Here is a 19,659-nt window from a genome sequence, read left to right on the forward strand (position 1 = left end):
TGAAGTCTTTCGTTTTTCCAAAATATTTTTTACAATATATTGATAGGATGAATTGAAGTGAAATTTTCATGCACTTTTATATAATTTGATAACTGATGGTAATATTTTACCTCTTTTTCAAAAACGTTGTTGCGATCATGGATGATAATCCATCCTGTTCTCCAGCCTGGACACAAATACCTGTAAATACACAAAAAATGTCAAAAAGAAATTTTACAGAACTCTTCAAACTCACAATCACAGTTCATCAATAGTTGACAAAAATTTACTTGACTAGTGTTGGGCTTTTTATCATCCCATTTATCATTTGTATTTTTACAGCTAAGTCATGTATTTATGTATGTACATTAATAATTTGAACCAACTTGTGAGAAAGTAGACTGTAAGATACATCGTTTCATTGTCATTGGCCTATGCTTCTACATGAAATGGGTTGACAGATGTGTGAGGGCGCTCATCATGGTGTACCTTACAGACCAGTCAGGAAGTAGTAGAATAGACAGAATTCTTCCATACAGAAACAATTTGTATTACCAGAATATAGGAATTCTGTAGGCTACTATAATTGTGTAATATTTGTTAGTATGCAAATTTGTTAACATTCATAGACATTTATATTCACCAGACAAATTCTAGTTTAACATAAAGGCAAGACACTGAGGGTGCCCAATTGTTTGCCACAGGACTACAGCTTTAAGCAAACTGGAGGACCTTGAGTGCAGAAATGGTAGTTATTCATGACAATATTGACAAAATTACTTTCTTTGCAACACTAAAATGATCATTTCTTGTCAAGTTCTCAGCCAATTAGTATCCTTCAGGTGCACCTTGAATTATGTCCAGTGATAACTAACAATGGTGATCAACAGAATGCCTTACACGTTATGTCCAGTGATAACTAACAATGGTGATCAACAGAATGCCTTACACATTATGTCCAGTGATAACTAACAATGGTGATCAACAGAATGCTTTACATATTATGACCAGTGATAACTAACAATGGTGATCAACAGAATGCCTTACACATTATGTCCAGTGATAACTAACAATGGTGATCAACAGAATGCCTTACACATTATGTCCAGTGATAACTAACAATGGTGATCAACAGAATGCTTTATATATTATGTCCAGTGATAACTAACTACGGTGATCAACAGAATGCTGTACACATTATGTCCAGTGATGACTAACTACGGTGATCAACAGAATGCTTTACATATTATGACCAGTAATAACTAACAATGGTCAAACTGCACAGCACAGACCAATTAATTTACACAAGGATTTACAAATATGGCATTGTAAAAATGACTTTTAATTGTCAGATTGATGACCTAGAAAATGATTGATACATAACTTTGAAACAGTCAGGACACAACATTTAATTTGCCCTTTAATGTTTACAGGATGCAAGGATCTACTTAAAAGTGGACAAACATTGCACTATAATAAAGGTTTTTCACCTTTTATGCAAAATAAAGTAAGTTGTTTTAGACAACCTTTGATCTGTTAGGATACTATGTATATTACACCGTAGTACACGGTGAGTACCTTTGATTATTGCACAGAGGATTATCTACTGTACAGCACTAGGGAATCAGACCATGGTATCCCAGCCAATAGGATTCTAAACTCATAATGTACTCAAGTTTGGAAGGAAATTTAAACTTGAATGAAGTCTTTTTGTCCATGTAAATAACTGAACACGCCACCTTCTATTAACAAAAGAATCCCAGCTGTTATAGGAGACATGTTAACAATGGAGTATTGTTACCTTATTAAAACCTACTACACACAGAATAATGTAAAGAAAGTGTAAATGAATCATTACTTTATTCACAGAGCATAGTACTCTGAACTTGGTATTAGCATGGAACTATAAACCCCACTTCCATGGTATTAGGAAGTGGCCATAGAAACTAGATGTGTTAGGTAGTAGCCATAGAAACTAGATGTGTTAGGTAGTGGCCATAGAAACTAGATGTGTTAGGTAGTGGCCATAGAAACTAGATGTGTTAGGTAGTGGCCATAGAAACTAGATGTGTTAGGTACTGGCCTAGACTCTTCACATGGTTAAAGATGTAGGGTCTATGGTTAATTTCAGCTATCTCTTAGCTCCTTCACTTGGTTGAAGTCCTCTAAACACTCGATTAGACATTTATGTCAATGGTTCTATATTCAAATCTACAACTACAGTACAATTTCACATACAATGACTCCATCCACTTAGATAGTACATCTATCCATCATGAAATCTTTTGATCTTTTGTGATTGGCTGATGCTGTCTACCATGTTTATTTGCACAGCTCAATATTCCTCACTGATTCAGATCAAATGGTGATGCCACTGGTAAAACATTGGGACTCATTTTCTGGCCAAGGCTTGGATTGAACTGAAATGATATAGTCAAAATCAAGCAAGCAAAGGATGTAGGTGAGATACTGACCTCTTTGTGAGACCTCCACATGCCAGGATGGGTACCTCTGTTGTCAATGATGCTAAATTGTAATACTTCTCACCAGGGAATACAAAGTCTGCATAGATTTCATCAGACATAATTGGAAGCTTGTTTCTCTCTGCAACTGAAATTGCAAAAAGATCATTTTGAACTATTTAAATTCATATACAATATTAACATATTCTTTATTTCTTTAAAAAACAAATTATCCTACCTTTCTCAGTTAACTCAACAAATAGCTTACATTATCTCAGAAGATTCTTTGCACTTTCTCGGGTAAATTAAAAAAAAAAGAATTGAATCACATAACATTCTCACTCAACATGCCTCTTTATGCAAATTTATGTATAATCTATGTTGATTTCCTCTTATTGTATTATGCAATATATTTTGTACACTGATGATACTTACTAAGCCTTACAACAGGTCTCATATACAAGCATAGACCCCCTATCCACAGTGTCTAAGGCTAGAAATTTTTTTTAAAAAGCTGTTCAACTGTTCAAAAAAGCTGACCTACCCATATTTTTGGCGTTTCATTTCAAATTTTAGGGTTGTTTTGTGATGGGCAATATATCCTCATGTGAGCTTTGCATGTCAGTAAAATGCATATTTTAGGAATTTTTTTTTATATTTTCTGAATAATATATGTGACCATATACACTTGAGTCAATTCCAAATAATATAATATCTTTACAGTGGTTTACTTGGCTCTGATGATGCATAAAATAGCGCCAATGGCACTGTAGCACAACTGTACAGTTTTTAAAAATGTTCAACCACATGCTAAGCCATGCTAGGTATAGGTTTGGTTAGTCTTGCTGCTAGACTCCTCGGGCTATTCTGCTCACTGTGATGGCATCAAAGGTCGTCAGTAAGGGTGATAGCCCAAATCAGGCTCGATTACACCTTTAAGAAGAAAACACAAGGTCTAGCAGCTAGACTGGCCTACTTATGTAACCACCTAAGCTTATTACATAAGTCAAGACATTTGAGACTGGCTCTTTCAGGCTATGGATGGTCTAGTAGTATCATTCATCGAATCTCAAGATTTCTCTTTAGTCTAGTGTTATCCTTCATCCAATCTCAAGATTTCTCTTTACGTCTAGTGCTATCCTTCATTCAATCTCAAGATCTCTCTTTAGTCTAGTGCTGTCCTTCATCCAATCTCAAGATCTCTCTTTAGTCTAGTTCTTCATCCAATCTCAAGATCTCTCTATACGTCTAGTGCTATTCTTCATCCAATCTCAAGATTTCTCTTTACGTCTAGTGTTACCCTTCATCCATCTCAAGATCTCTCTGTAGTCTAGTGCTATCCTTCTTCAAATCTTAAAATCTCTCTTGGAGTTAAGACATGATTTGATGATACCGCGTTGGCATCCAGACTAGCTATGGATATATACTAACAAATACAGATGAACACTAAAGATATATATAATTATTACAACTATACACTAGAGAGGTTATCTTGAAGAAACTCTTATCAAACTATCTGGTGATGTCTACTGAATACAAAATTTTCACTTACCAGCTAATATTTCTTTGAGATGTTCTTTAGAGTACACAGATCCACATGGGTTAGACGGATCATTCACAATAATAAATGCTGTGTTTTCATCTATGATAGCTTCCATGTTTTCTAAGTCAGCTTCCCAGTCCTTCTGAGGCTGGTATCAGTAAAGATACAATAATGTGAGTCTAACACAACATGATGTATACTAAATTTTATATAAAATAAATATGAAATAATCAAATTAGTTTCTATTATTAAACTAATATCTGAATAACGATGATTTTAAATTGTGATTTATGTCACTTTGTATTACAGGGTGTGTAAAAGTTACTTCTTTAAGTTTTTGCATTGTAAACACTGAGTGAAATGTTTGACTTTATACATACTAATAGGCTATACCTGGGGACATCTATCGACTCCCAGTGATTTATGTAATTGCATTGTAAAAATTGGGTGAACTGTTTGACTTTATACATACCAATAGACTATACCTGCGGACATCTACTCCCAGTGATAAAGCAATGGTTTCATATATAGAGAACCCAGGACAAGGTATCAAACAGTTTTGTCCTGGGTTAGCTAACACTGAAATAACAAGTTCTATTGCACCAGAACATCCACTGGTCAGAATAACATCCTGAAATACAGAAGGAATGAAAGATTGACATATATTAGATTCAGACATACACATTACTGAATTTCATCTCAAAAAGTCTACCAAAAGACCAGCAAACTAAGTATTGTAAGCTGTAGTGGATATTATCTTTATCTCAAAAATAGAAAGACAAGAATCAAACAATTTGAATAAAATCAACATCTGTTTTATGTATTTATCTGTTGACATCCAAAATTTTATATAAATATTGAAGCCATCGAATCATCTTTATACATAATTCATTCTGTCTGCCTTTTTATTGACAACTGAGGTCTTTATACGTAATTCTGTCTATATACATGTCAACTCAAGACAGATTTTAAAATTCAAATTTTAAATTTTAAAAAGTGTATAGTCTGCTATGGGCTTCATGCATCGGTCACCATTTTGTTTGTTTATGTTCGGAATTGCTATGTCTTGTCCAATCAGAAAGGCATTTTCTGATGATGTTTAAAGTGAATATCATAATGTTTGATGTCCTATATCAGATGTGATATTTTACATTAGCCATCATCGAGAACGATGGATCTGGGCATACAAGTATATGATACTTCAAAAATTGTTCTTATTCAAAGTTTTCAAAAAATTTGTTTGGTATCCACTGTTTTTGCTGAGCGTCAGTGAACCACTTCATTAGCCAACCAGGCTTTCTTGTTTAATAGTCTGTCTAGAATAACTATTGTTCACATTTGCAATGGATAGACAAAAAACCCCTCTACACTGTAAGGGCCTGAAGTGACGCCTGGTAGCATATTGTTAGTCTAGTTCCAATGCGATTGTGTTAAGATTTACACTATGTTTATCTTGTGTGAAGGTAAATGTAGCGTAAATCGTAACATGATCGTATGACTGTATTGGAACTAGACTACGTATTATAGACAGAGCTGCAAACTGCAATTCAATACACATGCACTCACCTTTGCCTCTATGGGAGCACTGGGTTCACTGTATTCCCTTGCAATGGCTTCTCTTGCCTCCAGATAACCTTTAGAATATTAGTCAATAAAATTAAAAGTATAAGGATGAAACACAATCATTCAAATATAAAACCTCTATTTTGAAACTCACACAAAAAAGAAGATATTTGTATTTGCATGATTTCTGTAGTTAATTATCCATCAATGTTATCTCTTAGTACTACATTTGTTACATTGTATTTACATCTGTGTCTCACTTCATACTAAATATAGCTTTTTACAACATCTCGTATATTTTAGCAGACAATTCTATGGCTGTCTGGAAATACTGCTAACTTCAGCTATATACTCATACAAATATGAGACCAAGTCTGAGACAGTCAAATGAGAAAGTCGCCTATCTCCTTTTCGTAATTGTTACTTATAATTCAATTTTCATATTGGAATTTTTTTGGCATTTATGATTATGTGGTAAAGATGGTGGTTAATATATACCCCATAATTTACGATGCGTTGACCCCAACGATGGATGAGTCCTAAGTGAAGAGCCAGTGTTTATGCATACATTGTATGCCGTGCTAACATCTATAGTGTCAACTTAAATAACCCCTGTAACTATGGTAGGTTGTTGGGGTTGAATATGTGCATTTCTAATATATCACTTGCATGACAGTCAGTCAAGCATAGATGTATGCATATTTATCTAGACATAGAATTCAGGTTTTGACCTATGACCCATCGATCTTCCCTGTGTGACTATGGAATTTCTACTTTTGATTTCCATTTCAAACATTGAAATATCAGTCCAAAATTCCCCCAAAACAGTCAAACAAAGTGAAAGGAAAAAGTAAAGAAATAAAGATGAATTGCTATAATTTGAAAATACAAGCTGAACAATTTGATATAGTAATTATTTAAATTAACTATATAAAACCTGGTGACACCTAGTAGGGTGGTACCATAGGAAATTTCATTATTACCATACAAGCTGTGTATGTAACCAATTTGTTGTCAGAAAATGTTGGGATATTGAAAGTGAAAACGTGTACATTTTCACACAGTGCCAAATTTTCAACCAAGGTGATGGTATTACTATGCAATGGCCAATTGTCTGTAGTTGATGTATTTGTAATGATAGACCAGGGAGACCAACCCACATGTATCTTTCTAGAAAGGAGATGACGCACATTTTTTATGTCTGTCGTAGTAAAACATACATTTGACACTTTGATATATATGACCTAAATGTATTGTTTACAAATTGAAGAGCTTGTTTTGATTGAAAACGTTCCAATATTTGTAATCAATACCTTATTGTTACATACAAAAGAATAGTTTGTCAGGTCATTCACCATGTAAATCAATACAAAGAGTGTAATTGAAATGAATTGTTTTCACTGCCAGATTGAAATGAATCGTTTTCACTGCCAGATTGAAATGAACCGTTTTCACTGCCAGACTGAAATGAATCGTTTTCACTGCCAGACTGAAATGAATCGTTTTCACTGCCAGACTGAAATGAATCGTTTTCACTGCCAGATTGACATTGGACAATTCAAAGAGAATTTTGATCGGTTTCCAAAAAAGTGGCCATTTTAACACTGTAGTTTGACACCAATTCATAAATTCTTTTACATTAATCCAGTCCAAAACAATGATGATACAAACTAAAAAGTTATAGAGTCTTTAAAGTTTGGTTGTTGTCCTTGGGGCAATTTTCCAAACCTCTGTACAAATGTTAACCATAAAGCATATCAGTACATGTACATACTAAAACTGTCAGTTAAAACAAGATTTATTTTCAACCTACCAACTGATGGACCATATCCATTGGCTGAACCAGTTTTAACAGCATGTACGACAGCATCTACTATGTTTTCTGCCGGCTTAAGATTGCCAAATACTGTTGGATCACCTACAGCAACAAATACACACATCACTGAGACACCACTTAATACTAATAGGCAGTCACATGCAAATATGTATTTCACTAAGCTGTCATTTTAGCCATTTTGTAATTATTTTTTATCAGTTTGTAGTTTTTAGCTCTATTTGTTGGATTGTTTTACCATTCTTTTAAACTACTCAATGTACAGCACTTTTCAATGTTGTAAATAGAAAAAATGCTTTAGAAAATAAATAAATGTTAAACTTTAAACTAGAAATCATGATAGACTATGTATCACAACAGAGCAATACAACTTATACTTACAATTATAATATCTGATTTCTACATGTAAATTGTATATAGACACTGATTATCAATTTGCATACAAAGAATACTCCACTAAATTTGGAATTTATTAGCTACCAGAAAGTTTCTGAATTTAAACCTGAAATATCTAGTAGACATCACAACGAAGAAACTGCAATCATTAATTGACCTTCCAGGAGAAACTCTTCAAGGTTAAGGTATTAAAAGTCTGAATATGCCAAACTAAAGAAATATCTTTATCAATCTAGCATGGGTAGCCAAGAGCCTTGCCTTACATCTCAAAACATTATCCAAACAAACAGTTTCTTGAGATAATAAAACCGAGACAAATTGCTGGAGTTCAAAGGAAAGATAAAGAACTTACCAATAGAGAGAGTTATGAGTTCCTTGTCTGGATGTGGTACAATTTTCATACTATCCACAATATGTCTGATTGGGTTAAAGGTATTCCTAGCCATTTCAGAGGCTGGGACATCCCAGGATGGTTTCTTGGTTTTACAGTTCATTGAACTCATGTCTGTGAATAGTAGACATTATTAAGTAAGTAGATGGTAAATACTAAATATGGTAAAAAGTTGATGAAATGGAGGATTACTCCTGTGTAATTGTTGTAAATAAAAAATATGTTAAGAAGATTGAAATTTTTTCAAGAAGTTTTTAGAGAAGTCTTTAAAAACACAGGTTTGCTGGATTGCCTCATACGTTTGAGGAATTTAGCCAATATATTGAACACCAGACATGCAAAGAACTAATCAAAATGATATCTTTCGCAAATAAATAAGCAAACAAATATATAAAAAAAATAATTATTGATAAATTTGAAATCACCAAAATACCTGAATCTAATTAGTAAATGTCTGCCTTAGTTATTAACACAGTCCTCTCTTACATACAGCTGTATAACTTACTGAAGTAGTTGCCACTTTTGGCACCCCTAAGTGCATGATTTTCTGAATGCTAAAGTATGTAAATTATCAAAATGTCAACTTACTAAGACACAATATCATAATAATACAAATCTAAATCTAAATCTAAATCATTATTTATCAAAGAAGACTTCTGCAGGGATAACTTGTTAATTTTATACACCATTTCTCTTACTTCGACATATTTGTGTGTTGGCCTTTAAATTATGCTGATGTGACTTTTAGAACCTGTTCATTTGATCAAATTCTGACAAAGTTAAGGGTGCTTAGTAGAAATCACTTCTGCATACAATTGATAAAGCTGGTGCATTGGATTAGTTTATGCAAATTTGACTTTTGAGTTTAAAAGTCACACAAATTTACAATCGAGCCAAAATCAAAGTTTTGTAATGGATTCTAAAAAAACATTGACCCCTGCAGACCTACAATGCAAGGTTTCATAAAAAAATCTTTTGATATATGCACACACAGACATAACATCAACACGATACATATTCAGACACTATTAAACATTAGAACAGGAAGGTATTGAAAAGAATACTTTTGTTGTTACACCATAATCACCTGGGTTTGATCACACTTGCATATATTCTTTGCTACAGCATATCAACATTTCCTCTAATTTCAGCACATGAATTGACCTAGCTTGAAATTATCAAAACATCTACTTCTGACGCACTACTAATAGGGAGTGTGTTATCTACAACTTTATACTAATATATCAACAACTACTATTCTCTATCAAACTCTTAGTCAGCATGTTGATAAGTGTACATGTACTTGAATTTATTGATTTTTACATTAACGTGAAGCAAGAAATTGGATCAATAATCAATCAATCAGAAAATGTAAAGAGTGTCTGTATTGTACATGAAGTAAAGTTCAAAGGTACTGTTAGTATTAACATATCCACTGTCTTGTACTGTTGTGGTTTTATACTACATGTCACTGTCTGTCACAGAGAAGTGGTGAGGTGACAACGGACAGTGACCTTTTAATTTTAACAATGTCAAAAGCAAATGAAAATAAATGATGGTGAAACAGTCATAAACATTTACGTGAATAGATCTCAAATGTTGAAAATGATAGGCCAAGTACACCAGGTGGGGTTAGGGTGAGTTGAAGTGATTGTATATAAATTGACAATGACTTTTCTATGTCCATGGATGGCAATAGAATATTTGTTTTCATGATATGTCTAAATCAACGGGTTTTGCTTTTTTCAGATTAACCGCTAGTTCATTCAGCATTTATTCTCGCTGTACACATAGATTATGGTAGGATTGTGTTACGGTTGTATTTTGACATTGTAATGGAACTGATAGATATCACCTGAGGCAGACTGAGTGATGTGGAACGATTTACTGATAGAGAGTGACATTTAAACTCATACAGGTTGAATGACCTTGTATATTAAACAAGCCCTGACTGTCAGTACATTTTGTAAAGGTACTAGGGTATAGACACAGACCCTAATCACATCTTGTCATATTGACTGAAAGACTTGGTGTGAGCACTCTAAAAACAATGAATACTTTGTCAAATAAATAAACAAAAAACAAACAAAAACTTGACAACCTACAAACTTATCTTTATGTGTATGCCAATAATCAGTGAATGTGGCATAGTTATAGCTATATTATATATGATGTAGCTTGTAGGAGTGGGACATGTTAACCTTTACAAATTTTATAAACGTTTATAGCTAAATATTTTGTCAGTCCATGCAATACTCACTTTTAGACAGTCGACAGATAACACTGCACCAAGTACCAGTAATAGTCTATTTGTCGCCCCCTTAGAAATTTAACACAAGTAATGTCACCCAGACATGATATCATCATTTTTGATGACTAAGACAAGTAGCTTATTCTCTGCCACTAATAACTTGTGATTGCATTCACGTGCCTAACTCATTATATCAGTGACGTACAAGTCTAGTGGTATCCTCCATCAAATCTTAAGATCTTTCTTTACATGCTTTAGACTTATTCAATACCAGACTAGTGACTTACATTGTACATACTAGTATAGTAATCACTGATATTACATAAGACTACCCTCACTGCATGTGACACCTTAGTGACAATGATCAAATCAACTTAGGTCAGGTGCTAATGTTTGCTTAATTACTGTAATTGTGACAGGCTTAGTGTATATAGATGTCCTTTATGCTTTAATGGAGTTGAATCACTTTGAGACATATGTAAATTAAATCGTCATTTAACATTTCTCTACTACAATTCTACCCCTTCTCATTAACCAATCAATAAAAGCCCCAGTTTTACAAAAGTTTTAAATATTGTATGATTTACATGTTCATTGATAATAGGGTCATCTATCTGTCAATAAACCTTCACCTTAGCCTCTACCAGATATAGGAGAATTCGTATACATACAAAATCTCAATAATAAGGCCTAGAAAAAAAATTGTTTGGTTCCAATTACTCTACCCCACCAAGTTTTTCACACCGACCCTAAACTTTTTTTTAAATATTTGAGAAAAATATAATAAAATCGCAAAACTTGTGAAGTCTTGCAAGAAATAGTGGCTGAGTAAACTAACATCAGCTTAAAAATTAAAAAAGACAACATAAAACTGTTCTTCCAATCTGTAATGTCTGTACATCTGATGAGAAGAAATTACCAACACATAGACCACATGGAAAAACAATGGAAAACATAACTACCTGAACTAGATACTCAAAAAACGTCTAAAATCTACCTACCCACCTATTCTAAAATTGAGATTAGTCAAAACCACACACTTTTTTTTGTTAGGCCTAAACAAAAGGTACAGATGAAATCTAATGAAAGTATATCGTTATGAAAGTTTCTACTCAAACCAAAAATATTTTTGAAATGAATCTCCAGACATGTTTTTTTTTTTAAATTATAACTATGAATCCAGAGTCCATAATCATTCAGTCTTGCAAAAAAATGAAATATGAAGAAATCATTTATAGCAATTCTTTTAGCCTCCTTCTGTTCTTCCATTATTAGAGCCATGCAACCAAGGTACCCCAGTCTCATTCTTACACACGTACCCCACTCCCATCCTACTTAATTTTTGAGGAATTATAATATATGCAAGCATAAACTGTATGTCTGAAATATGTTAATTTTTGACACCATTTTAAGGTAAAGTTAAATCTTGGAGGAATTATACTGTCAGTATAATTCCTCCAAGGTTAAATCTACAATATGTTTGTAGTTCAGTTTGGTCTCCTTTTATTTATATAGCTCTATTGACATAGTTACTCACTACATACTGGTACGACCTACTTTCAGACCACCATCTACTCAGTTATTTAATATCCTCTTGTGAGGACACGTCAGGGTATATTTACACAGTGCAAGGACTGCCCCCCTCCCCCCACCCAAACAACCAACAAAAAATACTTCACTGGCAAACTAGAAAATTAACGTTTTTTTCCTTCACATTTCTTGTACATCAACCATGGTATTTTGTTAGTCCTTCAAATGATGGCAGTATGGCAGCAATATTGGAGGAAAGGTCAGGCATTTTTTATAAACTAGCCAATCAAATATGTGGTACACACATCACTGGTGTTTAAAAAAATCCTGAGTTTGGTTTACTACATTTTCACTGTTTTTAAGCAGCTTGTATCTTGCAGATTTCCATTTCTATATAATACTGTTCTTATCATTATTCACCACAACAATACAAGAAAGTATGAAATTATTGAAACATATCAAAGGTAATTATCACAACTTAAAATAGTGTTCCGCCTAGCTCCTCCTTATTATAGGAGCACGACATGTGAGGAAAATGTGTTTTCTAAAATTTTCAGGCCTTGGGGTTTGATATATACACAAAGAAATATCGGATAACGGATAGAACGACGTGCTTTACATCATATGCACGTGGTTGTAGCCTGGGTTGTACGTCACTGATTTTGGTATTAACCGAAGAGAGCTTTCGTTTTCACCCTTGTTTGGAATAAGTATGCGCAGTAATGGCGAGGAATGCCGCGGGCGATGAATCGTGTATTTCTCGTATCTCTAGCTGTTGTGAATCGTCAAACCATGTCAAACTGACCAGTGTCGAGAACACAGTCGATGTCCCGATAAACAGCTTCTTTCCCGTGGTCTTAGAATCCTAGACATTGACACGTCACGTCATGGTATCTACACCATCAGGATGAAATAATACGACAACGTGTTTCACTCCGGTATTTCACAGTGATTTATCCCGGGGATTTTATCATGAAAATGAGACTTATAAAACCACTTACCTGATAGCGTTCAAAGAAAAGTCGTGTGGTTAAAATGATGAGATGTGAATTCGACAAACGATTGCTTTTCACAGAAAGGAATCGGAATGAACCGTTACTATTACGAGCAATGTTTCGTATAATACTCTGGTATAGTATGGTGACGGCGTACAAACGTGTTGTTGTATTGATTTTGTGTCCCCAATTAGGCCAGCGTAATCCAGCACGTGATGTACACACCCTTTTTCCGATTGGTTATCAAGGGGGCACTGTCCCTACGTCATTTCCCCGCGAAAGAAAATCGAAGGGATTCAATTCAATTCGGCCGGGGAGGCCGGCCAGGGGAACCATCCCCGGGAACCAACCGGGACAAAGACACAGACAGACCCTATGTAATCACTATCCGAACCCCCAACCCAGTCACGTAAAGTTCATCGTGTTTATTATTGAATCCTAATATATTAAATGTCAAAAACCCGGAATATAGACACAATATTACAACTGCGATCGTCTGCTGGCACGGAGCCAAATCGTGTAAGTTTATGGCTAGCTGCGACATGTGACAGCAGCCGGTCGGTGCCGGTACGTCACGGATTTGCCCTGTACAGATATGTTTACTAGTAGTACATGCTATCTATACTGGGATGGCATTGGATGGTTGTTAATGTTCCCTGTTTATAAGGTCAAGTTCCGTTCGTCAATGCTTCAAAGTCGGAAGTTGTATTTGACGATAAGCGCAATACTGTTATTACTCAACAATACCTCAGATGGTAGGCCTAACTAAGATTAATGATGGACAACAACAACAACAACAACAACAAACACAACAACAACAACAATAAATGTCACTGTTAAACCTATGTTCAAACATCATAGACTATAACACAAACAATAGCAAGTAGCAGTGATATTGTTAAGTTCTGTAGAACTATTTCTACAACCCCCACAAGGTCCATGGAATTACTGATGTATTTGATTGAATATTCTTTGACATAATTTAATTTATATATTTTGTTAATTTATATGTTATGTATGGTTTTTTTTTTATTTCCTGGTGAAATCAATAAATCAAATCAAATCAAATCAAATCAAGTTAACCATAGACCATAGACTCTCTATTGTCTATGCATAGACCTACTTGTGTTAGGTCTATGGTTTGAATGCAGCACAAAACAGGTGTCAACCACTTTTCACACCTCACCACCTTTGCTTACAGTTGTATGCTGTACAAAACAGACTTTTCACACCTCAGGACCTAAGCTTACAGTTGTATCCAAATAAGAGTCAGCAATCAGGACAGCCTGGAAACACATGCATTCTTCTAATCGGTCGTGAAGTCCGAGCGGAAACTATAATTACATGTAAATAAGCTAGTTTGAAGGGGAGGGGTATAGTGGGGGTTTCTGTGACAAAACTTTAGAAATTAAGTTTTGTGTGGTAATTAATTATATCATTATATAAAGAGATTGTTCAAGTTGTATTCAATGTTATTCTATTTGTTGATATGTACTTGAAATGTCTAATATATAGTTACAACAGTGACAGTCTGTGTTGTTCAGTATAAACAGAACACTTCTATCTGTACATGTATCACGTTTTCTATTTTTGGTACAAATGAAATATTTACAATCGATTCCAATTATAGTTTGATTTGATGCTAGTATATTTTGAAACAGTAGTTTTTCTACAGTACACAACAAATGGTATAAACCTGTCACAGAAAGAATTTTTCAAATGAATTATTCACCGCAAGTAATAAAACAAGAGACACCTGTACCTGAGAATTTAACATTCGCACTCGTTTAAACCACTTTCATGTCACCACGGCAACTTTTTTCGCTTACACATCAGAAGTAGTTGCTTGATTTCGTCAGCTCATTTTTGGAGTCTGACAGTCTCTTTTGTTCAAAATTCCTCAGGACCCCCCCCCCCCCCCAACCACCACCACCACCACCACCACCACCACCACCACCACCACAAATATTGACACGAAAATAGTAGTTCATCATTGATCATCACTCGAAACCGTAATCTGGTTAAAATCCGATGTAGATGTCGGCTAATCGTTCATTGCTATTTTACCTTCAAGTTCGTTATTTTGCCTGAATTGACCTTCTTGGTACATGTTTACATTTTTAGCCTGATCGCCTCCTCTACGATCAGGCTAAAAAATGTAAACATGTACCAAGAAGGTCAATTCAATTAAAATAGCAATGAACGATTAGCCGACATCTACATCTGATTAAAATCAGATGTCGAAACCGCATCACCACAGACTGTGAGAGATTGATTCGGCCGAAGCGCCATCAACGGCGGATCAGTGACCTGTTGACATACAACACATCAAGCCAGTATCCCAGAGACTTGCCTTGTATTAATTTCTCAAGAAGCTCTCCTCACCAACATACATATATTTATTTTGGTGTGGAGAGCTTCTTGAGATAGTAACACCAAGCTAAGCAACCAGGACCAAAACACTATTTAAGCTTATGCTATGTCATGTCATCACTTAATGATCGAACCACATTGTATTCATTGCTGAATAGAAGGATTTCATTTTTACAAATGTAAAGTTTGCATTCCGTAGTTCTAACTCTTTTGAATCCCAGTTAAGGTTAGCAGTAGAACATTTAAAAAGGTTGACATGGATACGTGATTTGTTTGAAACTTATGGAAGATGACAATATTTAGGGAAGTAATTATTAGATATTGTATATGATGTAAACATTAAAGTACTTTTCCCCGAAGAAAGTCATTCTATAGAGAAAATTAGTGTCACTTAAATCCTAGAAAAACTATATATAGACTGTGATAACGTGCCGGGAAGAGAGTCTCCGTTCCATTTTCTATGTGGAAGTAGAAGCTACCTCTATACCGTCTACTCTATGCATAAAGTAAGAAAATTCTCTCTATGCGTGTCAAATGATCAGCCATATATACATGCTAGGTGCTAAAAACGACGTAGCTCATGCAGGACGCGTGTTTCCTGATTAAGTAACTTTCATCGCGTTGAAATAATGTCAAATCACCTACTGAAATGATCCAGGTTAATAGAGTTTTCCTGTGCATTCCGACAATTGTTGAACTGCAAAGCCATACATGATACAAACTTCTGTCCCAGTGACCAAATGCGGATTTCTGAGAATAACCTAGTAACGTTCAGCATTATATGTTACCTGTAACCATAGGAAGTGGAGGGATGAACTTTATATATGCATTAATTATAGACAATCTACTTTTACAAAGACTAGATCTATGCACCATGGAACCGACGTCGAGCTCGAGGTTCGTCAGGTGGGAGGGTATAAACAAAGATTGGCGAATACAGTATATGGTATGAACATGGAGGTATGCAATCTCCCCTTCCATGGTGTAAAAAATATCTTTCCCACATTAGGCCTACGTGTATATAATCGATCGAAAATAATATAGTAATTAGTATACAAACATTCTTTGAAATAAGATATCCATTCACTAGACATGGTAATACGTATAATGTGCTTCGACGTTCGAAAGAAATTTAAACCCACATTCTCCAATCTTTGTTATTACTAAATGCTATACAAAAGTATCAATATTTGTATATTACCTTGGCACAGACACAGATAAGTAACTTATCAGTGGCACAGATCACCTCGTGTCAGCTCTCTGTCCCTTTAGAAGTTTCACTTAGATTATATTATCCTGATTTGCAGAAAGTGCAAATTTCAGACAGGTATTGACACTGAGCAAATCAAGACAGCTCTTTATCTCAAACCCGGCACTATAGAAAATGTTTGTATCCAAGTTTTCTATAGGGTCTGTAGTTATTATGTACGAGTTTATACAACGAACTTGTATGAATAGCGTATTGTGTGATACACGTCTATGTCTAGTCCTTCTCTCTACTCCCATAAACGTGTGCAAAATAAAATGAGCATTTGTGCCTAGCGATTTGTACTTTGTAAACACGACAACCCGTGTTGTTTGTCACACCGTGGTTATCCTGTGGTATTTACAACCCTACTACACAAACAACTTGCCAGCTCTTGAAACGTTTTTGCATCTGATCATGATTCAGTGACATATTTTTATTTACACATAATGTATCCTGGAAGATTATTAAAGATACAACTAAGATGAAAAAAAAATTCTGTGCTGTTGTGGTATCAGTAGCTGCAATAATTGTAAAATGGCTCACGAGGAAACCATCTTTCACCCCCCCCCCCCTTGCAACACAGCTGGTCACTATTGTAAATAAAATCCCCTGATCTCTACTTTTTATTTATTTAACAATTGTGCAGTGGGCTATCTCAGAGTTCGAAATATTCTATACAATAATATAAATCGCTTCACGCCATTAGCTTGCTTACGTCGCAGAAATTTCATTTCAACTTCATGAGGTATGACGTCAGTATTACATACTCTGTAAACGCATATATAAATTTCCCGCGATTCAAGGGTTTCCCCTCTAAATGTATGTAGTAAAAGTAATCTTTTTTTATCACTTACTAGTTTCCTTTACCCAGCCTCACCGCTGATGGCTCGCTTCATGACAGCGGTAACCGAGCTCCAACGTACTAATCAGCGGTCAACCTACTTAGCCTATAAGAGTCGTTTTACATAGCGCCTACAACGGCGAATCTTTCAGTACAGGCTAGGCGCCACAACTTATTCTGTCACTATACGAATGTACCCAATATTCATTGTAGTATTGTGGTTATATTCTATTTGAGCCGAAAAAAGAAGATACGTATACTAAACTCAAAAGAGGAAGCGAAGTCAGTGAACTGCATCAAGATCTACACTACTTCTTGACAGATATAGAAGATGACTCAAACCTCTTTATCCACATTCTATGATACCAAAACTAATATATCACGGTTTCGTTATTTCAAGGAGAAACACGTGAAACAGAGTATTTTGAAAGAAAACCCACATCAGCATATATTACAGGGAGCCCAGGACCCGCGTTACAAACAAACAAACAAACAAACAAACAAACAAACAAACAAATAAATAAATAAACAAACAAACAAACAAACAAACAAACAAACAAACAAAACAAAACAAACAAAATATGCATTGGTTAAAATATTTTAAACGCATGGATAGCTACATATATATACACATGATTGTATATATGGGCCTGTATACTATTGAAATAATATACAATGAAGTTTCTATATATACTTTCCATACAAACAACACAGTCTTGTGATAGTATATATAGAAACATAAAGTATATTATTTAAATAGTATACAGGCCAATATATCCATGTTTATGTTCATGAGTTTAATTACATTGCATGTCTTTACATATATTTACCGTACCACGAGCAAGCAAATGCACTGGTGTTTTTTTCGTGGGTTGTACCTTAGACCACTAATTTTAGTGGTCTGAAGTTCACTGAGGTTGTACAGGTGTGTTGATACTTCTAGTGTAAAACGGATGTTCCCGACTCTGCGAACGTGCCAGGAACTGTGTTCTATTGTTTTATCCCCAATCTCGCAAGTTGTGAAACAATTGACAGAGACAGTGTATTTAAGCTCAGCAAAGCGAACTTAGAAATGAAATCAATCAACCAACCAACCAACCAACCAACCAACCAACCAACCAACCAACCAACCAACCAACCAACCAACCAACCGATCAACCAACCGATCAACCGACCGACCAACCAACCAACCAACCAACCAACCAACCAACCAATCAACCAATCAACCAACCAACCAACCAACCAACCAACCAACCAACCAACCAACCAACCAACCAATCAACCAACCAACCAACCAACCAATCAACCAATCAACCAACCAACCAACCAACCAGTCAGCTTATTTGGGAATGTTATGTAATTAAATCTGAAAGTATATGTCATAATTTGATTATGAATATCAATTCAATAAGGAACATTTTAGATTCAAGTAGAGCTGCAAAGGTAATCGTTTAATGGTGGGGTGAATTTAGAAATGTAATTTCGTATGTCATGGCTAGCTGCACCCTATCATCAGTTTTATACCGTACGAAAAGATTAGTCTGTCGGACTCTTCTGCTTTTCTCTACTGCGCATGTATCGCAGGTGAATTCATTTTCAGATTCATATTGAGAGATGGTACCTCACGTATACAAAGATACACATCGACATGCAGATTTGAACTTTAGTTCAACCCCGGCTTTCTGTCCCGGCGAAAACTCCATTCAATAGTTACCAGGACTCTCCTGAGCTTTAAAGTTTTTAAAGTTTAAAAGTCATAATCTGCAAATTTTAAACCTACTAGTAGATATAAGTTGCTAAAAGATGGAAAATCGATCCGGGATATGTACTTTATTATCAATTTACAGTGCTTAGGCACTATATACATACGAGCTTACAAGTTTATACTCGTATGTTTTCCTAGTCTAGTTCCTATGCAGTATCGATCGTTACGATTTATACAGTGTACCTTCAGAAACCACATTCTGGTCATCCAGACTAATGTTTTCCTGGGTTCACATGAGGACTGGGTGACCAAATAGCATAGACTAATATGTCTTACAGGTTGACTTGACTGCCTTTAACATTTATCATCTCCGATGTGTAACCATTAGCAACAACAGCCGGAGACCCATGGTTGGTAGTAATTCACAACAAATACAAATGTAAACAACAAATAAATTATAACTAAACACTCACACGTACCCGAACAACGTAGTATAAAATGCTATCACCATTTATTTAAACAATTTATTGGAAATAAAATAAACAAC

At 35.0% G+C, this 19,659-nt stretch overlaps 1 protein-coding gene across 1 annotated transcript in view; it reads right to left on the reverse strand.

Moving 5' to 3' along the window:
* LOC144437223 (tyrosine aminotransferase-like) overlaps positions 1 to 13,119 on the reverse strand; it is an 18,912-nt gene extending 5,793 nt beyond the window's left edge. Inside the window, exons 1-8 of the mRNA XM_078126120.1 lie at positions 12,951 to 13,119; positions 8,130 to 8,282; positions 7,361 to 7,465; positions 5,551 to 5,618; positions 4,457 to 4,615; positions 3,994 to 4,132; positions 2,454 to 2,589; positions 111 to 180 (exon numbers count right to left, since the gene is read on the reverse strand). Coding sequence (XP_077982246.1) covers positions 111 to 180; positions 2,454 to 2,589; positions 3,994 to 4,132; positions 4,457 to 4,615; positions 5,551 to 5,618; positions 7,361 to 7,465; positions 8,130 to 8,280 — 828 coding nt within the window. The 5' untranslated portion in view covers positions 8,281 to 8,282; positions 12,951 to 13,119. The remainder of the gene's footprint in view (positions 1 to 110; positions 181 to 2,453; positions 2,590 to 3,993; positions 4,133 to 4,456; positions 4,616 to 5,550; positions 5,619 to 7,360; positions 7,466 to 8,129; positions 8,283 to 12,950) is intronic.
* Positions 13,120 to 19,659: the final 6,540 nt, after the last annotated feature.

Source organism: Glandiceps talaboti, chromosome 7 (genome assembly GCF_964340395.1).
Source record: "Glandiceps talaboti chromosome 7, keGlaTala1.1, whole genome shotgun sequence".
Classification (NCBI taxonomy): Eukaryota; Metazoa; Hemichordata; class Enteropneusta; family Spengelidae; genus Glandiceps; species Glandiceps talaboti.